General features: G+C 42.8%; 2 protein-coding genes and 1 pseudogene across 6 annotated transcripts; 2 read left to right on the forward strand and 1 right to left on the reverse strand.

Annotated features, from left to right (window-relative positions):
• Positions 1 to 3,917: 3,917 nt before the first annotated feature.
• LOC118391802 (39S ribosomal protein L48, mitochondrial-like) lies at positions 3,918 to 5,891 on the forward strand (annotated as a pseudogene).
• Positions 5,892 to 6,206: 315 nt separating this feature from the next.
• Positions 6,207 to 24,023, forward strand: dnajb13 (DnaJ heat shock protein family (Hsp40) member B13). 4 transcript variants are annotated; one of them, XM_052457994.1, is made up of 9 exons: positions 6,207 to 6,425; positions 6,564 to 6,667; positions 6,758 to 6,919; positions 7,036 to 7,193; positions 7,383 to 7,496; positions 13,606 to 13,719; positions 14,041 to 14,117; positions 21,795 to 21,884; positions 23,898 to 24,023. In XM_052457994.1, the coding sequence occupies exons 1-8, from the start codon at positions 6,358 to 6,360 to the stop codon at positions 21,862 to 21,864; spliced, it is 867 nt and encodes a 288-aa protein (XP_052313954.1). In that variant the 5' UTR covers positions 6,207 to 6,357; the 3' UTR covers positions 21,865 to 21,884; positions 23,898 to 24,023. The 4 variants fall into 4 exon arrangements, with proteins under 4 accessions (XP_052313954.1, XP_035638425.1, XP_035638424.1 ...); XM_035782532.2 differs by lacking the exon at positions 21,795 to 21,884 and having other exon boundaries at positions 23,898 to 24,019; XM_035782531.2 differs by lacking the exon at positions 23,898 to 24,023 and having other exon boundaries at positions 21,795 to 22,034.
• LOC118391288 (mitochondrial uncoupling protein 2-like) lies at positions 15,209 to 18,523 on the reverse strand. Of its 2 annotated transcripts, none has more exons than XM_035782534.2 (8): positions 18,358 to 18,523; positions 18,044 to 18,197; positions 17,291 to 17,492; positions 16,481 to 16,694; positions 16,176 to 16,373; positions 15,983 to 16,084; positions 15,694 to 15,874; positions 15,209 to 15,497 (listed from the first exon to the last, which is right to left on the reverse strand). In XM_035782534.2, the coding sequence occupies exons 3-8, from the start codon at positions 17,414 to 17,416 to the stop codon at positions 15,383 to 15,385; spliced, it is 936 nt and encodes a 311-aa protein (XP_035638427.1). In that variant the 5' UTR covers positions 17,417 to 17,492; positions 18,044 to 18,197; positions 18,358 to 18,523; the 3' UTR covers positions 15,209 to 15,382. The 2 variants fall into 2 exon arrangements, with proteins under 2 accessions (XP_035638427.1, XP_035638426.1); XM_035782533.2 differs by having other exon boundaries at positions 17,944 to 18,197.
• Positions 24,024 to 25,100: the final 1,077 nt, after the last annotated feature.

Here is a 25,100-nt window from a genome sequence, read left to right on the forward strand (position 1 = left end):
AAAAAATCTGTTTAAGTGACTAATATTAGTGTAAACTCTACATTTTTTGTGTTTTGTGAGTGTCACTCAGTAGGCTGATAGCCCATTTTCATGGGTGCACAAACCATAGATTAGGCTGTACAGTGCAATATTTTTTTATTTTACCATTATTTAACGAGGTAGGCTGGTTGAGAACAAGTTCTCATTTGCAACTGCGACCTGGCCAAGATAAAGCAAAGCAGTGTGACACAAACAACAACACAGATTAAATGCATATGAATGTTCAATGTGGTTGACTGTTTTTGTGTGTGTTTTTTTTTTCACAGAGGCTAGTTGAGAACAAGTTCTCATTTGAGTTAAAGCACAGTGTGAACAGACAACACAGAGTTAAATGGAAAAAAATTAACAAGTCAATAACAGTAGAAAAAAAAGTCTATATACATTGTGTGCAAAAGGCATGAGGAGGTAGGCGAATAATTACAATTTTGCAGATTAACACTGGAGTGATAAATGATCAGATGGTCATGTACAGGTAGAGATATTGGTGTGCAAAAGAGCAGAAAACTAAATAAATATAAACAGTATGGGATGAGGTAGGTAAAATTGGGTGGGCTATTTACCGATAGACTATGTACAGCTGCAGCGATCAGTTAGCTGCTCAGATAGCAGATGTTTGAAGTTGATGAGGGAGATAAAAGTTTCCAACTTCAGCGATTTTTGCAATTCGTTCCAGTCACAGGCAGCAGAGAACTGGAACGAAAGGCGGCCAAATGAGGTGTTGGCTTTAGGGATGATCAGTGAGATACACCTGCGGGAGCGCGTGCTACGGGTGGGTGTTGCCATCGTGACCAGTGAACTGAGATAAGGCGGAGCTTTACCTAGCATGGACTTGTAGATGACCTGGAGCCAGTGGGTCTGGCGACGAATATGTAGCGAGGGCCAGCCGACTAGAGCATACAGGTCGGAGTGGTGGGTGGTATAAGGTGCTTTAGTAACAAAATGGATGGCACTGTGATAAACTGCATCCAGTTTGCTGAGTAGAGTATTGGAAGCTATTTTGTAGATGACATCGCCAAAGTCGAGGATCGGTAGGATAGTCAGTTTTACTAGGGTAAGATTGGCGGCGTGAGTGAAGGAGGCTTTGTTGCGGAATAGAAAGCCGACTCTAGATATGATTTTAGATTGGAGATGTTTGATATGAGTCTGGAAGGAGAGTTTACAGTCTAGCCAGACACCTAGGTACTTATAGATGTCCACATATTCTAGGTCGGAACCATCCAGGTTGGTGATGCTAGTCGGGCGTGCGGGCGGGTGCAGGCAGCGAACGGTTGAAAAGCATGCATTTGGTTTTACTAGCGTTTAAGAGCAGTTGGAGGCCACGGAAGGAGTGTTGTATGGCATTGAAGCTTGTTTGGAGGTTAGATAGCACAGTGTCCAAGGACAGGCCGGAAGTATACAGAATGGTGTCGTCTTCGTAGAGGTGGATCAGGACATCGCCCGCAGCAAGAGCAACATCATTGATATATACCAAGAAAAGAGTCGGCCTGAGAATTGAACCCTGTGGCACCCCCATAGAAACTGCCAGAGGACCGGACAGCATGCCCTCCGATTTGACACACTGAACTCTGTCTGCAAAGTAGTTGGTGAACCAGGCAAGGCAGTCATTAGAAAACCCGAGGCTACTGAGTCTGTCGATAAGAATATGGTGATTGACAGAGTCGAAAGCTTTGGCAAGGTCGATGAAGACGGCTGCACAGTACTGTCTATTATCGATGGCGGTTATGATATCGTTTAGTACCTTGAGCGTGGCTGAGGTGCACCCGTGACTGGCTCGGAAACCAGATTGCACAGCGGAGAAGGTCCGGTGGGATTCGAGATGGTCAGTGACCTGTTTGTTGACTTGGCTTTCAAAGACCTTAGATTGGCAGGGCAGGGTGGATATAGGTCTGTAACAGTTTGGGTCCAGGGTGTCTCCCCCTTTGAAGAGGGGGATGACTGCGGCAGCTTTTCAAACCTTGGGGATCTCAGACGATATGAAAGAGAGGTTGAACAGGCTGGTAATAGGGGTTGCGACAATGGCGGCGAATAGTTTCAGAAATAGAGGGTCCAGATTGTCAAGCCCAGCTGATTTGTACGGGTCCAGGTTTTGCAGCTCTTTCAGAACATCTGCTATCTGGATTTGGGTAAAGGAGAACCTGGAGAGGCTTGGGCGGGTAGCTGCGGGGGGGGGGTGGAGCTGTTGGCCGAGGTTGGAGTAGCCAGGAGGAAGGCATGGCCAGCCGTTGAGAAATGCTTGTTGAACTTTTCGATAATCATGGATTTATCGGTGGTGACCGTGTTACCTGGCCTCAGTGCAGTGGGCAGCTGGGAGGAGGTGCTCTTGTTCTCCATGGACTTTACCGTGTCCCAGAACTTTTTGGAGTTAGAGCTCCAGGATGCAAATTTCTGCCTGAAGAAGCTGGCCTTTGCTTTCCTGACTGACTGCGTGTATTGGTTCCTGACTTCCCTGAATAGTTGCATATTGCGGGGACTATTCGATGCTATTGCAGTCCGCCACAGGATGTTTTTGTGCTGGTCGAGGGCATTCAGGTCTGGAGTGAACCAAGGGCTATATCTGTTCTTAGTTCTGCATTTTTTTAACGGAGCATGCTTATCTAAAATGGTGAGGAAGTTATTTTTAAAGAATGAGCTTAATGTTGCTAATTTCAGTGGTTTTAGAATTCCGCACTAAGAACTAAGACACTAATATCTGTGGAAACTCTTCACATGTATGTTATGTGGCTGTCACTGAATAGGCTGATAAACCATTTAACCATTTCATGGATGCACAATCCATAGGTTAGGCTGAACATATATGTATGCCCCAATGGAATTCTGAATTCAAATACATCCACTTTTATTGCAAAATATTTGTACATGTTTATTGTCAAATTAACGAGTAATTGTCATTTACATCCCAACCTTTAGCATTATCTAGTCCAGTTGTGGCATCATTCCACTAGTTTTATCCGTTTGCATCAGTTTCCATGGATTACTTTTATTTTGAAGGTGAACTGCCGATTCAATAGTTGTTGCTCACGCTAAAGTTGTTCACAACACACTGGTAGCACTCCCACTCGCTAGCTGTTTCAGAGGAAGTTTGTCACAACCTAATTTTTTACGACGACAGACACGGATCCACCAATACAATGCAATTGTGGCATCCGATGCAGTGGTGTAAATTATGTCATTATGGCCCACAAACCTTCCAATATATGATATATCCGGTATTATAAACTGGGCGGTTCGAGCCCTGAGTGCTGATTGGCTGACAGCTGTGGTGTATCAGACCGTATACAACGTGTATGACTAAACATTTAATTTCATTGCTCTAATTACGTTGGTAACCAGTTTATAATAGCAATAAGGCACCTCGGGGGGTTGTAGTGTATGACAAATATACCACGGCTAAGGGCTGTATCCAGGCACTCCGTGATGCGTCGCGCCTAAGAACAGCCCTTAGTCGTGGTATATTTATTGGCCATGTACCACACCTCCTCGGGCCTTATTGCTTAAATATATTTCTTAATGGGAACCTGTACATTAAAACGTGGCTTGCTGCTTTTGTGTTTCGTTCTCGCGTCCTAATTTTGGATATTTCATTAAATTCCATGTATTATTTGGGCCAGAGAGGAAGAGGCGATGTTTTTGCATGGGAATGTAAAATCCACATCCGAGAAGGTCTCTGTCACAGATGAAAGGGGAGTTGATGCAGTGGCTCTTGCAGTGTTCAAAACAACGGAAACTCGTAAATCTCCGACTTCAGTGCGTTCAAGACAACCGTGAACTCGGGGGAAAATGCGCTCCGACAGGAAAAAAAATAGTTTTGAATGGTTATCCAACTCGAAATTCTAAGCCGGAAACTCGGCCATCTTTCTAGAGCTCCTACTTTCCGACCTATGGAGATCACTGATGTCATGACTGACCTCGTTTTTTTCAAGTTCCCGTTTGTCTTCAAAGCACCATAAGGTCCTGTCCAGTGGTGTAAAGTACTTAAGTAAAGATACTTTAAATTACTACTTAAGTATATTCGGGGGTGGGGGATCTGTAATTTATTATTTATATTTTTGACAACTTTCTTTACTTCATTACATTCATATTTCAATTTGAAATAATGTATTATTATTTTAAAACAAATACTTTTAGACTTTTAATCAAGTGGTATTTTAATGGGTAACTTTTACTTGAGTTATTTTCTATTACGGTATCTTTACTTTTACTCAAGAAAATAAAAAATAAAACAGAAGAAGCAAACAAGGATAAAACACATTTGAAATAATTTTGAGATTTATGACCTGATGACTTCAGTTTAAAATTAGAGCAATGAATCCTGTCATTCTCAAGGTAATGTGTCTTCTACCAAGAAATGGCATCTTTGACACAGGTTGTAGTTAGCTGGCAAGCAAGCAAGAAGGTCAAACATGTCAGTATATCATATCAAAACACTTGATAGATGGATGATTTGTTTGTCTTCTATCCAGTTACAGGCCTCATTGGCCATTCATTCACGTACATTGGACCAGGCCTTAATGGTGCTGCCCATGCACTCAGACTCCATAATAGGACAGATCCAATGATGCAGTGTCTAAGTCTATGGGTGGTAGCTAGCTACCTCTTGATGTCTGTTAATTTTATTTTAAGGGCATCGGTATCAGATAAACTTCCGATTCAGGGTAAGTCCTCCCCCAATAACAATAATAAGTTACTACTATGTGTATACATTTAGACTTTATAGGAAAGCCTTAGGAAGGGATTATATTAGTGATGGGGAACTGAGGATTTCTGAAGGCTTTCAGCGCTTTCACCAAATTGTGCCTGAAAAAGAGTTCATTACTCTGAGGTTCTTTATCTGTTCACAATGCACATTAGTGATATCTGTTGGTTAGCAATAAATATCAGCGTGTGAACATCAGAGCAGTTTTTTTTAACACCGTTTTCAATAAAACTGTGGTGCAGCGATACGTTGTTGGCTTTAGTAGCCTATAATCAGGTGTAATACCAGGTTCACATTTGACATCATGCTTGCCTTTTTTTGCTCAGTGATTTTATGGCCCAAATATCCATGTCTGTTGCAAAGTTCATAATGCTTCAATAGGAGGCACATATTTGGCCCTCTTGCATAGCATGGGATTACATCATCCAAGGTCTTTTATTTATTGATTAATTAACAAACCTTAAAGGGATGAACTAACTATTCTCCTCATCTCAGCTATGCATTGCCCACTAAGAGCACAGAAGTCATGGTCATGCCGGAGCAAGGGACCGACCAAGATGTATGTAGACGCCATCCTCAAGACCCATGAGCGAATTGTTCAGGTAATGGAGTGTTTTGAGTGTTAGTAATGTGTTCTCTGAACTTTTGGCAGTTGCATGACATAACTTTTCACTCTAGAGCATTGATAAGGATTTTGTTACAGCTCAGCCAACTAAACACCACATTATGCCCCATCTTTATGGATGTTATGTTGAAGAATCAGCCAGAGGGGTTTCAACTCTCTGTAAAGCCAGTGAGCATATTCTGTCTGTGTTGACCTCTGCATGACTTTTCTTTTGCACATGGATCATATCCTATATCTATGTACATTTATTTTGTTACTAACTGTTCAATATCATAACACTTGCTTTTCTGTTTGCCCTAGCACACAGAGGCAGATTACCAAGCCCGTTTCAAGGCACGTCCAGAGCTAGAGGGACTGATGGCACAGATGACCTAGTGAGAGCAAAGACTGTTCACCCCACCCTTTTACCTCAACTGTCATCATACTTCTTCTGACATCTACCGTTTCATCTTTTTTTCATCACGTTTTTTTTTATATAAATAAATTTTGGATGAATGTAGGACATATACTTTGCTGTTGTAGCTTCAAATAAAATATTTAATCTAAAATCCAATTGGTTGGTTTATTCTTGGTGTAGAAATTGCTTCATCGGATGCTAAAAGCAAGAATAAGGTAAATACATGTTTTCAGTACATTGATTTATCAATGGATTAACGGTAGTTTATTGCCTGATTGCGTAGATAAAGCACAACCAGCGGCTGACGTGTTCATGGCCTGGCTGACAGTGCTTCGGTATGTGTTGTGAAAGAGTTAGAGGCGAAGGTGCACGGTGACTACAGGGGTTGTAACCTTTGATTTGGCGCCATCCATCGGCAACTCCCAATAAATACATTTAAAGCGTCGCGCATCTATGGCAACCAAATACAGAAACCGCAAACAATTGTCCATCCCATGTTTTTATTTTCTTACTGTAAGACCTAGCTAACAGTAACGTTAGCTAGTTAGCTTTCTATATTTGTTTAGCTTTTCATATTACATGTTCATTTTATTTTAATCGACAATGGGGAGGGATTATTATGCAGCATTGGAGATAAATAGAAATGCAACAGATGCAGACATAAAAAAATCGTAAGATTAGTTACTTTTTTATCTTTGTCTCAAAATGACAAAAGCTAAAACATTTTTACATACATTACATTAGCTAGCCTACTAGATACGTTTTCATAAAAACAACAATGCTTAGCTGTATTTTTTTTGCCCCTGTAGATACCGACGACTTGCCTTGAAGTACCATCCTCACACAAACAGCAAACCGGGTGCCTATGAAAAATTCAATCAACTTGCCGAGGCCTATGATGTTTTGAGTGACCGTAAGTAAACGTTACAACAGTGCTGTTTGGGGAAATCTTCAGAGACGTCAGGTCACATAAAATGATAGGTCCACAATATTTATTTTTCAGCTCGAAAAAAGGCAACCTATGACAAGTTTGGAGAAGAGGGTCTGAAAGGAGGTATCCCACTTCAGTCTGGGGAGACTGGAGCTTGGACATCAGGATACATCTACCATGGAAACCCAGACAAGATATTCAGGCAGTTTTTTGGAGGTGACAACCCATTCGCAGGTAGGAAAAAGAACATTCAGTATTTTCTTCATATAAGTTTTATTTATTTGAATTACCTAAATGATCTCCATAGTAATGACTACTCTTATCTTGCATGATAATGCTTCCCTCTTCAGACTTCCACATGAAAGATGGGAATGAAGTGGCCATTGGGTTTGGAGGCCTGCGAGGAAGAGGAGTGAAAACACAAGACTCCCCCATTGAAAGGGACCTTTACTTGGCCTTGGAAGACCTCTTCTATGGATGTACCAAAAAGATCAAAATATCTCGTAGGGTAAGATGGGATCATAATGCCTGATGAGTGTTGAGATGTCCTTCAATCAACGTACCTATAGGCCTATATTGAGTATTTAAAAAAGAAAAGCTCTAACTTTAAACATTGTTATTCTGTTCAGATGCCGTACTGCTTACTTCAGGTAACCAGTATCAGATTCAGTGTAAATTTGCTCAATCTCTGAACCAGGTCATGAATGAAGATGGACACACATCCAGTATCAAGGACAAAATATTGACTATCATTGTAAAACCAGGATGGAATGAAGACACTAGGATAACATTCCCAAAGGAGGGTGATCAGGTAAGATAATCATCAGGCGTTACTTCCCTCAGGGGCTCCAACCTGCCACATTAATGTTTGTACACGTAAATATCTAGTCGTGCGGGGAGTGTCTGTGTTTATCTTCTATAGATATAACTTAGCCACCAGTGTTGGGGAGTAGTGATAACTTGGTGGTAGTTAATCACAATTCATATCTAGGTAGTGTTTAGTAGGCAATCATTTCCTTTCTTTTTTGGCTTCAGACCTGCCTAATTCCTAATTCTCAATTGAAACATTATTTGTCTTTAATAGGCATTCTGTTAACATATGACCCCAAACTGATCTGTTCTTGCATCAAAGTTGTCTTTTGAAATGTCCGATATACATATCATTTCATGAACTACTTTTTCAAACTGTTTTTTTACACTAAAGGGTAACCTTTTCCAGTGTGAAGTAATTGCTAGCTTGGTAAACTACACTGAACAAAAAATATAAACGCAACATGTAAAGTGTTGGTCACATCATTCATGAGCTGAAATAAAGATCCCAGAAATTGTCCAAATGCACAAATAGCTTATTTCTCTAAAATGTTGTGCACAAATTTGTTTACATCCCTGTTAGTGAGCATTTCTCCTTTGCCAAGAAAATATATCCACCTGACAGGTGTGGCATATTAAGAGACTGATTAAACAGCATGAGTATTACACAAGTGCACCTTCTGCTGGGTTCAATAAAAGGCCATTCTAAAATGTGCTGTTTTGTCACACAACACAATGCCACAGATGTCTCAAATTGTGATGGAGCGTGCAATTGGCATGCTGACTGCAGGAATGTACACCAGATCTATTGCCAGAGAATTGAATGTTAATTTCTCTACCATAAGCCGCATCCAACGTCGTTTTAGAGGATTTGGCAGTACGTCCAACCAGCCTCACAACCGCAGACCATGTGTAATCACGCCAGCCCAGGAATTCCGCATCCGGCTTCTTCACCTGCGGGATCGTCTGAGACCAGCCACCCAGACAGCTGATGAAACTGAGGAGTATTTCGGTCTGTAATAAATCCCTGGCTCCCAAGTGGGTGGGCCTATGCCCTCCCAGGCCCACCCATGGCTGCACCCCTGCCCAGACATGTGAAATCCATCGATTAGGGCCTAATGAATTTACTTAAATTGACTGACTTCCTTAAATGAACTGTAGCTCAGTAAAATATTTAAAATTGTTGCATGTTGTGTTTATATATTTTTTCAGTGTACATAATATTCAATTGTCTTTATATTTCACTACATTGTAGGCCCCCCATGATGTTCCAACACATAATGACATGAAAGTGAATTCTGACAGTGTAAAATGCCCTTAGTTCAAATCAAATGTTATTTGAATACAACATGACCTTACCGTGCAATACTTAATTACAAGCCCTTAACTAACAATGCCATTTTCAGAAAATAAGAGTTAATAAGAAACTATATACAGTACCAGTCAAACGTTTGGACACACCTACTCATTCAAGTTTTTGAAAGTTAAAAAATATATATTTTCTACATTGTAAAAATGATGGTGAAGACATCAAAACTATGAAAAGCACATATGGAATCATGTAGTAACCAAACAAATATTAAACTAATCAAAATATATTTTAGATTCTTCAAAGTAGCCACACTTTGCCTTGATGACAGCTTTGCACACTCTTTGCATTCTCTCAACCAGCTTCATGAGGAAGTCACCTGGAATGCTTTTCCAACATTCTTGAAGGAGTTCCCACATATGCTGTGCACTTGTTGGCTGCTTTTCCTTCACTTTTAGGTCCAACTCATTCCAAATTCCAGGCCGGGTGATTGTGGATGCCAGGTCATCTGATGCAGCACCCCATCACTCTCCTTCTTGGTCAAATAGTGCTTACACAGTCTGGGGGTGTGTTTTGGGTCATTGTCCTGTTGATAAACAAATGATAGTCCCACTAAGCGCAAACCAGATGGGATGGCGTATCACTGCATAATGCTGTGGTAGCCATGCTGGTTAAGTGTGCCTTGAATTCTAAATAAATTGCCGACAGTGTCACCAGCAAAGCACCATTGAGTGGATAGCCCAAGACGAGCGTGGTGGTGAGTATCTTATTTAATTCTTTGAACGCCTCCTGGCACTCTGGCGTCCACCGGAAATGAGCATGCTTCTTTGTAAGCTCATGAAGGTGCTTGGCTACAGCATCAAAATGTTTGACAAATCGTCAGTAGTACGAGGCCAGGCTGACGGACTTATGAAACAGGTAGGCTGGGACCATTCTTGGACTTACAGAATTTTCTGTAAGGGATCTGTGGCGATGCCGTGTTTGGAAAACACCTGTCGGCGGAAGAAACAGCACTTGGATGGTTTCAATTTCAGTTTGGCTTAGCGTAGCCGATCGAACACTTGTGCCAGGCGTTGGAGTATCTCTGTGACATCTCTTCCCAGGATGATGATGCCAGTAGCCTGACGCTAAGTCCAAAGTGCTAAACCATTTGGCCATTGACATGGTATCTAGAGTGCCTTGGATACGAGGAAGTGGATATGCATCCTTAATAGTACACTCATTTAGAGCCCTGTAGTCCACACATAGATGATATGTCTGGTCCTTTTTGCATGCCATGACAACATTCGTCTGTACTTAGCACAGTAGAGCTCTCCATATACACCGACTGTAAGTGAGCAGGAACCGCTGGGGAGACGAGACTAGTTTTTGGTGACATGGAAGAAATATCAGTGGCCTGATCAACATCTGCTGCCTGGAAGAATCCGGCGATAGCACCCTTCTTTACTTTCACAGACTCTGTTCCTGGGTTGTAGAGCCTGATGGGGATTTGATTATTGGCCTGTGCGTCAACCACAACCTGTGCCACCAGAAGACTATGCTTCTCAATGAATCCTTTAGTTGGGCTCAGCACCACGTCATCATCTGACAGGTTCCCAGAAGTGTGCATTCCCCGGCACGATGTTCTCACATTATGATTCAAGATGGCTGTGCATGCTATTCTTATGACAGGCACCTTCGGTCTGTTCTTCGAGTTGAAGTAGGGCACCTGCTCACCAAACAGTACAATCCTCTGGCTGCCAAAATCAAGGCGTGCCTGTGCCTGTACCTGCTCCAGGAATGGATGACCAAGGATGGCTTCGGTGTTCTCCGTGTTAACACTCACTGTGCTGGTACCAACCTGAATGGACAGGTGAACTTCTCCAAAGACTTTGACATTTACAGGACCAATGCCCTGAAGAGACTGCACAGTCGATAGCTGGAGTGGACGTTTACCGTCTAGGTGAATGGTGTCGTAACGGTCCTAAAGAGCACATACAGTGGGGCAAAAAAGTATTTAGTCAGCCACCAATTGTGCAAGTTCTCCCACTTAAAAAGATGAGAGAGGCCTGTAATTCTCATCATAGGTACACTTCAACTATGCAGAGTTTCCCGCTGGACAGAGTGGTGAATGGATGTGCTGCTAACAAGGCACATCTACTGCAGAGATAGCAGGCACCCTCATAGATATCATCCTAACCAACCTGCCCTCCAAATACACCTTTGCTGTCTTCAACCAGGATCTCAGCGGTCACTGCCTTTTGCTTTTGTCGTCCATTAATGGGTCTGCGGTCAAACAACCACCCCGCATCACTGTCAAACGCTCCCTAAAACACTTCAGCGAGCAGGCCTTTCTAATCGACCTGGCCCGGGTATCCTGGAAGGATATTGACCTCATTCCGTCAGTAGAATATGCCTGGTTACTCTTTAAAAGTGCTTTCCTCACAATCTTAAATAAGCATGCCCCATTCAATTAAAAAAAAAACAGGAACAGATATAGCCCGTGGTTTACTCCAGACCTGACTGCCATTGAACATCACAAAAACATCCTGTGGCGTACGGCATTAGCATCAAATAGCCCCCGTGATATTCAACTTTTCATGGAAGTTAAGAACCAATTAGGAACCAATATACAGGCAGTTAGGAAAGCAAAGGCTAGCTTTTTCAAACAGAAATTTGCTTCCTGCAGCACAAACTCCAAAAAGTTCTGGGACACTGTAAAGTCCATGGAGAATAAGAGCACCTCCTCCCAGCTGCCCACTGCACTGAGGCTGGGAAGCACTGAGGCTGGGAAACACTGTCACCACCGATAAATCCACAATAATTGAGAATTTCAACAAGCATTTTTCTACGGCTGGCCATGCTTTCCACCTGGCCACGCCTACCCTGGTCAACAGCCCTGCACACCCCAAAGCAACTTGCCCAAACGTCCCCCATTTCTCCTTCACCCAAATCCAGATAGCTGATGTTCTGAACGAACTGCAAAATTTGGACCCCTACAAATCAGCATGGCTAGACAATCTGGACCCTCTCTTTCTAAAATTATCAGCCGAAATTATTGCAACCCCTTTTACTAGCCTGTTCAACCTCTCTTTCGTATCGTCTGAGATCCCCAAAGATTGGAAAGCTGCTGCGGTCATCCCCCTTTTCAAAGGGGGAGACACTCTAGACCCAAACTGCTACAGACCTATATCTATCCTACACTGCCTTTCTAAGGTCTTCGAAAGCCAAGTTAACAAACAGATCACTGACCATTTCGAATCCCATCATACCTTCTCTGCTATGAAATCTGGTTTCCGAGCTGGTCATGGGTGCACCTCAGCCACACTCAAGGTCCTAAACGATATCATAACCGGCATCAATAAGAGACAATACTGTGCAGCTGTATTCATTCACCTGGTCAAGGCTTTCGACTCTGTCAATCACCAAATTTTTTCGGCAGACTCGACAGCCTTGGTTTCTCAAATGACTGCCTCGCCTGGTTCACCAACTACTTCTCAGACAGAGTTCAGTGTATCAAATCGGAGAGCCTGTTGTCCGGACCTCTGGCAGTCTCTATGGGGGTGCCACTGGGTTCAATTCTCGGGCCGACTCTTTTCTCTGTATACATCAGTGATCGCTTTTGCTGCTGGTGATTCTCTGATCCACCTCTACGCAGATGACACCATTCTGCATACTTCTGGCCCTTCTTTGGACACTGTGTTAACTAACCTCCAGATGAGCTTCAATGCCATGTTGGCCTCCAACTGCTCTTAAATGCAAGTAAAACTAAATGCATGCTCTTCAACTGATTGCACCTGCCCAACATCACTACTCTGGACGGTTGACGTAGAATATGTGGACAACTACCTAGGGGTCTGGTTAGACTGTAAACTCTCCTTCCAGACTCACATTTTTACCTTTATTTAACTAGGCAAGTCAGTTAAGAACACATTCTTATTTACAATGACTGCCTAGGAACAGTGGGTTAACTGCCTGTTCAGGGGCAGAACGACAGGTTTGTACCTTGTCAGCTCCGGGGTTTGAACTTGCAACCTTCCGGTTACTAGTCCAACACTCTAACCACTAGGCTACCCTGCCGCCCCAACATTAAGAATCTCCAATCCAAAATTAAATCTAGAATCGGCTTCCTATTTCGCAACAAAGCATCATTCACTCATGCTGCCAAACTTACCCTCGTAAAACTGACCATCCTGCCGATCCGGCGATGTCATTTACAAAATAGCATCCAACACTCTACTCAGCAAATTAGATGCAGTCTATCACAGTGCCATCCGTTTTGTCACCAAAGCCCCATAAACTGCCCACCCCTGCGACCTGTATGCTCTCGTTGGCTGACCCTCGCTTCATATTTGTCGCCAAAGGAACTGGCTCCAAGTCATCTAGGTGAAGGTCTTTGCTAGGTGAAGCTCCGCCATATCTCAGCTCACTGGTCACCACAGCAGCACCCACCCATAGCTTGCGCTCCAGCAGGTATATTTCACTGGTCACCCCCAAAGCCAATTCCTCGTTTGGCAGCATTTCCTTCCAGTTCTCTGCGGCCTGTGACTGGAAAGAATTGCAAAAATCACTGAAGCTGGAGACCCATATCTCCCTCACTAACTTTAAGCACCAGCTGTCAGAGCAGCTCACAGATCACTGCACCTGTACATAGCCCATCTGTAAATAGCCCATCCAACTACTTCATCCCCACACTGTTATTCATCTCTTTTTGCACCTTTGCACCCCATGATCTCTACTTGCACATTCATCTTCTGCACATCTATCACTCCAGTGTTTAATTGCAAAATTGTAAACACATTTAGCTGGTTGTTTCTCCCAGGGACCCAACAGTATTCCTGCAGATATTGTGTTCATTGTGCGGCAGAAGAGTCATCCCCGGTTTGCAAGGCAACACAATGACCTGGTCTTTACGGCCCAGATCTCTCTGGAGAAGGTGAGAAAATCCAAGTCTGACCCTGGAGGGAAAGTACAGAGAACATGTTTCACTCAATAGTCTGCTTTGTTTAACTCATTGCAAGTCCCTACAAAGAGTCACCTGATGCTTTGTCCAGGTCAAAATGGGTCACTAAAGAATCATTTCTTGCAGATCTGTGGAACCATTGTGTTCCGACTTGGTTACTAAGTCTTAAGCATGTTATCTCAGCAATAATTTTGTAGGCAAAATATGTCTCCCATGTTGAGTAGAATATCTATTTTTCTTCCCAAATACTTCAGCATTGAGGTCTTTCAACGCACAATATTCCTCTTCCCACAGGCTTTGACTGGATTCGCTGTTGAAGTGAAGACACTAGATGACAGGATACTCAGTATCCCCATCAATGACATTGTGCAGTGAGTAGTGCTTTTACTGTATTGGGGGAGTGTACCCATGCCGAGGTTGAAGACAAACAAATCCAAGAGACCAAAGCCATGGCTGGATTAGCATTGAAAACGTGACCAGCAATAAAGTGGCCGTAGATAACTAAAAGCAGTTATGCCATTTGTTCGCTGACATTCACCACGATTTAGTTTCACTTTGTGCTGCTACCATTGTCATTCTGAACGCGGAAGCTGGTTCCTTGTTGAATAGTGGCAAAATGTTATGGGATGTTTTAACCTGTATATTTTTAACCTAGACACATGCCAGGAAGTAAAATCAGGAATCTCACCCTTCGCTCTGTGCTGTATCGCATTAGTGGGAACCAAGGCTGCTCAGGGCAGGTCTGCCGGTTTTGACTGGCGACTCATGTAGCAGGTTAGAAGTTAAGGGTAAACAAAACATTTAATTTGACAAACATCCCACTACAACCAGGCCTGCCCTGAGAAGTCTTGTTTCCGCTAATGCAATGAGGCATGAGATGTTGACCCAACTGACGTTAAAAACATTTTTTTAGCCATACATTTGAATGAAGTCTACATTATCATGGCAATCCAGCATTAGTTGATAACATTCCAAATTAAAATACCAGGCAGCCATTGAGTGTACCAGTCAAATTGGCAGTGTTCCAAGCCCGTTCCATTTGTGATTAGGAAATGCAACTACGATCATGCAGTTTTATAAAGTAATTAAAGGATGTAATTCATACATGATTTGACAAAGGTGCAAGTGTACATCTCTTGTATGTCAAAGCTTCAAATTACCTACGCTAAAATTCTCACTTCCCCACCCAGTCCAAAATACAGCAAAGTGGTGTCTGGAGAAGGCATGCCTCTGTCCCAGGATCCCTCCCAGAGAGGAGATCTCATCATCCAGTTCGACATTCACTTCCCTCAAAAGCTCTCGGCGGAGAAGAAACACCTGATCAACCAAGCTCTAGCTTTCTGAATAAAACAGCCATTAAATACAGCCTAATTGCAAATCTCCTTCCTTGGACCCCTATTTGAGAATGGTGTTCTTTGCCAGTAGGTACAGGTGAAATTGTAAATTTATTTGCATAAGAGAAGCCACTTAAAAATATTTTATTGTCAGAAGTTAGTACTTAGACACTTGAGTGAAAGGTGACTGAAAAATAGTTAAAAAGGAAACTACATGGGCCACATTTTGTTGTTGAATAAAAAAAAAAATGTAAAAGCAACATCAGCACAGGGTCACCCTCTACTGCAACCAATGGCCAGGTCTACAGAGGAGTGGTGTAGTTTTGGCGGGCAGCCATAATGCCACGTTTCAGCTGCTCATATGTAACAAACATCACCACGTTCCACGAGCCCAGTCGGAGGAAAGAGGGCATGAACCTGTAGGGAGAGAATAGAGACAACTTAGATCCAGGCAAAAATTCAAATAAACCGGAGAAGGAAATAAAACTACCAGGTTGTTAGACATTCATGAATGTTACAAAGCAAGCAGCAACAGCGAATAAACCACTGATTGAGAAGGTGTTGCAACCCAAGCCAGGAGACTACTCCCTAGCAACTAAAACACATGGCTTACCCTTTGTAGAAGGCAAGGGGTCCCTCCTTGGTCACCATGGCAATAGCACAGTTGAGGGCGCCGCTGTACTGGCCGAGGGCAGAGTTCATATATCGCGTCTTCACCACATCCACAGGAGAGGCAATCACAGTGGTGCAGAATCCTGCACCGAATGCAGATGTGAAGTGGCAGGGGAGGTCATCTGTTGGGTGAATGGAATGGGTTAAGGAGAGGCATCACAATACCAGAGGGAAGCATGACAGTTAAAAGTCAGTCATTCTGCACAATATGTGGCAAGGCAATGGCTCACCAGTCAGGGGTGTGTTTCTAATAAGTAGGTCTTTGATTAAGTCATATGTAACCAGTTCAGTGCAGTTCACGATAGCATTGCGGACAATGTTTGGGCCAGTACCTGCAAGGTGGGGATGGAAATGTTAGCAATACTGCTGACAAAAACATTTGACAAAGGCACAAATGATCCTTGTGATAAAGCAAACAACCACCTCTCCACAGGCCACGGATGCCCTCTTCCTTGGCAATGGTCTTGTAGGCCTCCATGGTGCCATGGTAACGCCGGTTTAGCCCAGAGGAACTAGTCTGTGCCTGAAAGCGCACCTTCACCACATCTGTGGGTTGGGCTAATGCAACTGCCATGGCTCCAGTGGTACAGCCCGCCAGCAGACGACTGCCAATCCCTACATCTGAAGAGAGAAATGGGCAATCAGAACAGTTTGAGTAACATTCAATAGAGAATAAGTATAAATTTAAAAAGGTTGAGGTTGGTATACAGTATGTGACATGTACTCACGGTCAGATCCTTTGGTGTAGAATGACTTGACAGAGTCGTAGAGGCCGATGCGGACAGAGGCAAAGCTCATCTGCCTCTGGAGCCCTGCCACCAGCCCGCTGTAGAGGCTCCTGGCACCCTCTGTACGCACCATGGTGGTGATGGTACCAAACACACCCCGATACCGCACTGCCATGCCATGACCAGCTGCCGCACCTTTTCCCTCTCCCTGGATCTGTGCGGAACGAAAGGGGCATGGAGAGACTTAAGACACTGGGGAGGGAGCACTGGCAGATGTGGGAGGAGAATCCAGCAACTAGAGTCCACAATGCTAGGTCCAGGGCCTGCCAATTCCTAGGGCTTAACCATCCTGGGCCACTTAGTTAGGGGAAGGAAGTCAGGAGGGACAAAATTGAAAGAAATAGAAGGCGCAAGTCAGTTTTAATGTTGGCAAAATAAAATAAGGTGACTACAATTAGCCAAAAATGAAAGGGGTCATCTTGGGTCAGTAATGGATTTGGGTATCATTTTGTGGACCAACCAAGTTCCCAAATGTGGACCCAAGACAGTAATAATGAGTTAGAGACAATATGATTGATGCAGCAGTAATCTCAAGCATCCCTTAATCCCTTTTAGTATGATGGCTCACCACGTTTGACCTGTCAAATGAGTTCTTTTGGGTGAGTTCACCAGAGAAACGGCGACCAGTCGTAACCATCCTGGGTCCCCAACAGCTAAAGGGGGCAATGCTTCGATTCTCCATTAAATCATACTACAATAGAGGACCCCACCAGTTCATTTCAACAAAGAACACATGCTCATTAGGCTTACCTGTAGCCGGACTTTGGCTGTGTCCAATGGAAAGGTGAATAGGTCAGCAATGCAGGCCGCTGTTCCAGCACCAATAAACTTCACAGCAGCGGTTGGGGGCACATCCGCAGGTCTGAAGCCAACCATTTTATCAAGATGAATGGAATGTGAAGATTTAAGAAGACTGATGAGGTGAAGACAAGACAGGGAACTCTACCCAATTCTGAAACAGGAGGGACAACAATTTTACAATGGCAATATTCATAATTGTCACTGACATGTTGCCAAATCACAATTGTATGTTGACTCAAGTGACTAGACTATGGGAGCCTACAGTTGACCTACTGGGCTTAAGGGGCCAAAGCACATGAAGGACTGGCAGCAAACTTGTTTCAACAGACCTCACTTTGTGGTCAACTCAATTTTCGGAACAGACCTCACTTTGTGGTCTACTCAGTAGTGCTTGACAGGAAATAACTAGTCAAAGGGAGAGCTGTACCCTGTTCACGCGATGCTGAAGCAGACAATGAGCAACCTACTTAATCAACACCGTGCGTGCAGGGATAAAATGTAGCTACTGGAAAACTAAACAATGAACTTCTAAGTAACAGGCAAGCCAATATTAAAATTGTTGAATTATAATACAATTAAAAGTTGAAGACCTTTCAACTTACTGTTTATCTAAACAAAAAAAGTGGTCATTACATCTGGAGATCGGGCAAAAGAACTTGAAGTGAAACGTTATCCAGTTCCTGTATATTATGACTACTTTACCGTCACTTAAGGGAACCAGGACTGTGAAGGCAGAGATCAGGATTCTCTAAAGGCGTCTCTCTGGTCGAAATTACTTTCAACTATGATTTGATTGCCTTTTTCTTCCATAGAAAAACGTTCAAAAACGATGTATCCTAAAAACATACTACAAATTCTGAAAAACAAGACGGCAACAGGTTAGTCAACATCTGATGCTAACACCAACCAGTATACAAGAAAAATAACACTATCAAAGCATAACGAGTGACATCAATTTAACTTTACATTCTCCATCAGTAAACTTTTGACAGGCCTATGAACATAAGTTTGTTTACCTTAAATAAAAGAGTAAAAATTGGATTAGGAAAACCGGTGAACTCCTTTTGTGCTGATGACACGTGAATTCCTAGTCGATACAGCTGTAAAAGAACAACAGCAGTTTTTTCTATAACCCCTTAAACCCTGTTACGTCATGAGAAGGCAGCTGGGTTTGTTCTCAGCACATGCTGGTTGGTGGATACGAGCCAAACTGGCCCTGCCCTGTTCTCGCGTAGACCTTATAGTTGCTTGTGATTGGCCCATTCAATTGCCACACCTCTACCATTCCACACAACTTCCAACCAAACATGTAATGTGTTTTATTATATAAACTGGGTGGTTTATTATAAATTGGGTGGTTCGAAAGCCCTGAATGCTGATTGGCTGAAAGCCATGGTATATCAGACCATATACCATGGGTATGACAAAACATGTATTTTTACTGCTCTAATTATTTTGGTAACCAGTTTATAATAGTAATAAGGCACCTCAGGGGTTTGTGATATTTGGCCAGTATACCATGGCTAAGGGCTGTGTCATAGCAATAATAAATAATAATAATAATAATATATGCCATTTAGCAGACGCTTTTATCCAAAGCGACTTACAGTCATGTGTGCATACATTCTACGTATGGGTGGTCCCGGGGATTGAACCCACTACCCTGGCGTTACAAGCGCCATGCTCTACCAACTGAGCTTGCATTGTGCATAAGAACAGCCCTTTGAATATTTGCCAAATACCACACCCCCTCAGGCCTTATTTCTTAATGATTTCTTAATTATTATTGCTTAATTATAATTATTGCTGAATTATATCAGCATTCAGGTGCAAGTTCAAATCCCCGAGCTGACAAGGTTCAAACCTGTCGTTCTGCCCCTGAACAGGCAGTTAACCCACTGTTCCTAGGCCATCATTGAAAATAAGAATTTGTTCTTAACTGACTTGCCTAGTTAAATAAAGGTTAAATAGAAAATATCATATCATATTAGACCACCGGTATCTGGCGTTGTTTTTTTTACTCCTCTAATAACATTGGCAACCAGTTTATAATAGCAATAAGGCACCACTGGCTTTTGTGGTACAGTACATTCGGAAAGTATTCAGACCTCTTCACTTTTTCCACATTTTGTTACGTTAGAGCCTTATTGTACACACAATACCACATAATGACAAAGCTAAAACAGTTTTTTTTTTGCTAAGAAAAAATAAACTGAAATATCACATTTACCATGACATCCCAAATATGAGGTCCTGAGCGCTCTAGAGCAGGTTTTCATCAAGGATCTCACTGTACTTTGCTCCGTTCATCTTTGCCTCGATCCTGACTAGTCTCCCAGTCACTGCTGCTGAAAAATATCCCCACAGCATGATGCTGCCACCACCATGCTTCACCGTAGGGTGCCAGGTTTTCTCCAGACGTGACTCTTGGCATTCAGGTCAAAGAGTTCAATCTTGGTTTCAGCAGACCAGAGAATATTGTTTCTCATGGTCTGAGAGTCCTTTTGGCAAACTCCAAGCAGCTGTCATGTGCCTTTTACTGAGGAGTGGCTTCCGTCTGGCCACTCTACCATAAAGCCCTGATTGTTGGAGTGCTGCAGAGATGGTTGTGCTTCTGGAAGGTTCTCCCATCTCCACAGAAGAACTCTGGAGCCCTGTCAGAGTGACCATTGGGTTCTTGGTCACCTCCCTGACAAGGCCCTTCTCCCCTGATTGCTTAGTTTGGCCGGATGGCCAGCTCTAGGAAGAGTCTTGGTGGTTCCAAACTTATTCCATTTAAGAATGATGGAGGCCACAGTTTTCTTGGGGACCTTCAATGCTGCAGAAATGTTTTGGTACCTTTCCCCAGATCTGTGCCTCGACACAATCCTGTCTCGGAGCTCTAAGGAAAATTCCTTCGACCTCATGGCTTGGTTTTTGCTCTGACATGAACTGTCAACTGTTGAACCATATATAGACAGGTGTGTGCCTTTCCAAATCATGTCCAATCAATTTAATTTACCACAGGTGGACTCTCCAATCATGTTGTAGAATCAATGGAAACAGGATATTGCTGAGTTCAGTTTCGAGTCTCATAGGTCTGAATACTTATGTAAATGTCATAATTCCGTTTTTTACATTTACTTTTGCAAAAAATTCTGAAAACCTATTTCTGCTTTGTCATTATGGGGTATTATGTGTAGATAGATGAGGAAATAAAAGCAATTTAAGAATAAGGCTGTAACGTAACAAAATGTGCAAATAGTCAAGCATTTTCAAGTCTTGCCGTAGTTTAAGACAAAACTGTAACTCGGCCATTTAGGAACCTCCCCTGTCTCTTTGGTAAGCAACTCCAGTGTAGATTTGGCCTCGTGTTTTAGGTTATTGTCCTGCTGAAAGGTGCATTCATCTCTCAGTGTTTGGTGGAAAGCAAACTGAACCAGGTTTTCCAGCCTTTGGTGTATTGATACACCATCCAAAGTGGAATTAATAACTTCACCATGCTCAAAGGGATATTCTATGCAAATAGTCTGGGTAGCCATTTGACGAGATGTTCAGGAGTGTTATGGCTTGTGGTTGTGAAATCGTGTGCATGTGATGCAGGCTACATTACAGTACAGTATCGTTAGCATGCTACAGTAGTTTATTTTCGGTTCCAGTGTATGGCACAGGTTTATTCAACATGTATCTCGCAGTATCAGTCATTTATTAGCTAATACATGTATTATGTTAGCTAGTTTAATGGTGGAAAAATTGTGATATTAGCCTTACATTTCAATCTACATATGCGTATGGGTCTGCTATGTTAGGTAGGCTATTCAATTCCCTTGACATTTCGCAAGCTTGAGTACTTTACAATAAGGGAAAATATGCAGTGTTAATCTTACTATTTGCCCATTAGATCTGACATGCATTGAATGCTAGACAACTTTACATGCATGCTTTTCATAAATGCCGTGTGTACTTTGCAAAGATGAAAACCCTTCCGTGATGATTCTCCCTTCCTGTATCTGTCATGAATTCTGATTATTTCCAGGGATACACATCGTCCTGAAATATGTGTGAATATCTTTGTTAGAAAGAATATTGTATTTTCCTTGACCCAGTGATGCTGAATGTAAGACATGGCTCAACTTACCCCACTTTCCCCTCCCTGTCCCTATGCTCAATTTACTCCATATCTGATCTGGGGTAAATTGTGCCAAGAGACCACTTTTTTGGACATGCTCTGTTTTCAAAACAGTTGTTGTTTATATGAATTCTGATGATTTCCTGTGATACACAACATCCTGAAATATATGTAAATATCTTTCTTGGATAAAATACTTTATCTCCCTTGATGTACTGATGCTGAATATAAAAAATGTCTCAACATACCCTACATACAGTATGCGTGTGGTACATTGAGAAAAAAGTGATATGACGGCCCCTCCCTGCTCTGTTTGCTTGGCTTTGCTGCGCTTACTTCCTGCAGGAGATTGGTGGGCGGAGTAGGGTCGTCAGTGCTGATGGGGCACACCTGTGAAAGCTCAGCTGTGGCATAAAGCAACTACTTCCCCAGTCAGTAAGAGATTCCTCTCTCCATGCATAGTGTTGGTTGTTTTGTTGTGGCTTTGGCAGTTGATGTGTAATTTACTGACCTTCATATCTCATCTGATTATTGTTGTGAGTGTTCACTTTAGTTATGGAATAAATTAATTTTGTTATTCCTTTACTGAGTGTGTGGTTTCCCCTTGTTTGGTACAATCTTGAGTCAGGTTGTAACGGAATGCTGTGATACTGTGAAATGGGTTCTTCTGTGGCATGTTAGGAATTGGTTTGTTCCATGTGAAATTTCCATGTGAAACTCTAATTCTATAAGCTTGATAAAGCTTTTCTTCTGTGTAACTAGTCTGAACATCAGACACCGCTGAGTGATATGAAAACTGCATAACACACTATGACAAGATGTAAAGAACAGAATGTCCTATTCAAACAACTTCCTCCTTTCAGGAGTGGCCCTTTAAACACTGCAGATAATCACACCTGACAGATGAAAGACTTCTTGTGTGAAGTGAGCAAGAGAGCGTGCATGTGTTTGTCTGTACTCAACAATACTCTCTAACCACCTCTGTCAAGTAAACAGTACCAGGAAGTATCCAAACCACAGCTTTACTTTGCACTCTATCACGTGAATGAGCCAAAACTTCAACACATGGTATGTCTGCCATGTTATATGGAAGTGGGTGTTATATGTACTGTATGTGCAGTGTAGTGGGGAACCATGAATGATCATTTGTCATTACTCTGTCAGTTGGTTCCTGAGAGAGCTCTCCAGCTTGTTGTGGGTTGATTTTTGTCCGCATGGATGGTTGAGGCCTGAACATAATTATAGTAATTTGCACACTGCAAATTAACCACAAGTAAACCCAAAAATAGATTGTATTTGAAAATAACAATTTCATACCTTGATTACAATAAGACACAATCATACTGTCTCTCTTTTTATTTGTGGGAATACTTGGGGACATATTTCCTCAATTAAAATATACATTTTTAGCAGAATTCATGGTGATATTTACAGTCTTTTATGACCAAAAATTGAAATTATTTTTAAATTTTTTACTGAAAACCTTTGGGGCCCTCACAAAAAACGCCTGTTGTCGACCCCTGCTCTACAGGGTTATATTGGCATGTAGTTGTGCTCTGATGTTATCTCCTTTATTGCCCTCTAGTGGAGCTTTGTTGCAGGGAAGGATATTCTACAGTAGTAGGATTCACTCAGGTCATGTCACAGAGGGATGACCATATAAGTTGTATTGTCTCTGTATGGGGATGACTCTATTTGCATCAATGACAGTTTGCATACTTTTAAGAATCAGGATAGAGTGTAGAAGGTTAACACAATGACATAGCAGCAACCAGGGTTATTGACTGCGTTCTTCATGATTACATACGGTAATATGTATGCTCGTGGCATTCTGCACCTCAAAGGGGAATCTCAGCAATATCAAACTCCAGCCTGGTCAGGGGGGAAGGCAATGATGGGGGGATTGAAGCAATGATGATGATGTCATGGTGAAACAACCCCTGCTGCCACGGACACCCAAGAACATACACAAATCCTTACACATGTCAGTATTGAGGCTATTTCTTAATTGATTTGACTGAGGAGTCAGAAGCTGTGTATAAAAAGTAAGAAACTGTTCATCTCTGGCCTGCTTCACACTGGCCTCCATTGCTTACTCTATGGTAGTGCTCCTCTGTAATATACTTCACCTTGCTCACTTGCACAGCTCCTTGCACACTTTGCAATGAACTGATGCTTTGTACCGATAGAGGTATTATATAAACGTTTTGTATTGCTAGGTAGTACTGCACTGTTGGAGCTAGAAACACAAGTATTTTGATGCACCTGCGATAACATCTAAAAATCAGTGTACTCAACCAATAAATAAACATTGATTTAATCCAAGGGAATGGGACGATGATGATGATTAGGGTCCAGTTATGATTGTTATGCTTGTTATAACTATGATTAACCATTGCCATTGGCAATATAATGATGATTATCATTTTTCTGTAATACATTTTTCAGTAATCAACACCAACGTCTTGCTCCCAGACAAGCTAAACACCTTCTTCGCCCATTTTGAGGAAAACACAGTGCCACCGACATGGGCCCCTCCCGAGGACTGTGGGCTCTCGTTCATCATGGCTGACGTAAGACATTTAAGCTTGTTAACCCACGCAAGGCTGCCGATGCAATCGCCATTGCATTGCACACTACCCTATCCCATCTGGACAAGAGGAATACCTATGTAAGAATGTTGTTCATTGACTACAGCTCAGCCGTCATCACCATAGTACCCTCCAAGCTCATCATTAAGCTCGGGCCTGGGACTGAACCCCCCACCCTGTGCAACTGTGTCCTGGACTTCCTGACGGGCCGCCCCCGAGTGGTGGATGTAGGAAACAACACCTCGACTACGCTGATCCTTAACACCGGGTGCTCAGCCCCCTCCTGTACTCCTTGCATGGCCATGCATGCCTTCAGCTCAATCATCAAGTTTGCAGACGACACAACAGTAGTAGGCCAGATTTTCAACAATGACGAGGCAGCCTACAGTGAGGAGGTGAGGGCCCTGGCAGAGTGGTGCCAGGAAAATAAGCTCTCCCTCAACGTCAACAAAGATTAAGGAAATGGTCGTGGACTTCAGGAGACAGCAGAGGGAGCATGCCTCCATCAACATCGACGGGGCCGCAGCGGAGAAGGTGAAAAACTTAAAGTTCCTTGGAATACATATCACAGACAATCTGAAATTGTCCACCCACACAGACAGGGCAGCGATGAAGGCAAAACAGTGTATTTTCAACCTCAGGAGGCTAAAGAATTTCTGCTTTTCCCCTAAGACCCTTTCAAACTTTTACAGATTGAACCCTAACCCTAACCCATTGAGAGCATCCTATCGGGTTGTATCGCTGTCTGGTATGGCAACTGCACCGCTTGCAACCGCAGGGCTCTCCAGAGGGTGGTGCAGTCTGCCCAACGCATCACCGGGGGCACACTGCATGTCCTCCAGGACACCTACAGCAGCAGATGTCACAGGAAGGCCAAAAAGATCATCAAGGACATAAACCACAGAGCCACGGCTTGTTCACCCTGCTATCATCCAAAAAGCGAGGTTAGTACAGGTGCATCAAAGCTGGGACCAAGAGACTGAAAAACAGCTTCTATCTCAAGGCCATCAGACTGCCATCACTAGCCGGCCTCCACCCAATACCCTGCCCTGAACTTAGT

The sequence above is a fragment of the Oncorhynchus keta genome, chromosome 12 (assembly GCF_023373465.1).
Source record: "Oncorhynchus keta strain PuntledgeMale-10-30-2019 chromosome 12, Oket_V2, whole genome shotgun sequence".
In the NCBI taxonomy this organism is placed as follows: Eukaryota; Metazoa; Chordata; class Actinopteri; order Salmoniformes; family Salmonidae; genus Oncorhynchus; species Oncorhynchus keta.

What these genes read in the sequence shown, in the direction of transcription:
- LOC118391288 (XM_035782534.2), bottom strand. Translation starts at nt 17,416, where the DNA reads ATGGTTGGCTTCAGACCTGCGGATGTGCCCCCAACCGCTGCTGTGAAG. An exon ending in CATCCGTGGCCTGTGGAGAG is followed by an intron (nt 16,085 to 16,175) that starts GTGGTTGTTTGC and finishes CCCACCTTGCAG; the next exon opens with GTACTGGCCCAAACATTGTC. An exon ending in TAGAAACACACCCCTGACTG is followed by an intron (nt 15,875 to 15,982) that starts GTGAGCCATTGC and finishes TTCACCCAACAG; the next exon opens with ATGACCTCCCCTGCCACTTC.
- dnajb13 (XM_035782530.2), top strand. Translation starts at nt 6,358, where the DNA reads ATGGGGAGGGATTATTATGCAGCATTGGAGATAAATAGAAATGCAACA. An exon ending in CTATGATGTTTTGAGTGACC is followed by an intron (nt 6,668 to 6,757) that starts GTAAGTAAACGT and finishes TTTATTTTTCAG; the next exon opens with CTCGAAAAAAGGCAACCTAT. An exon ending in AGATCAAAATATCTCGTAGG is followed by an intron (nt 7,194 to 7,382) that starts GTAAGATGGGAT and finishes TCTCTGAACCAG; the next exon opens with GTCATGAATGAAGATGGACA.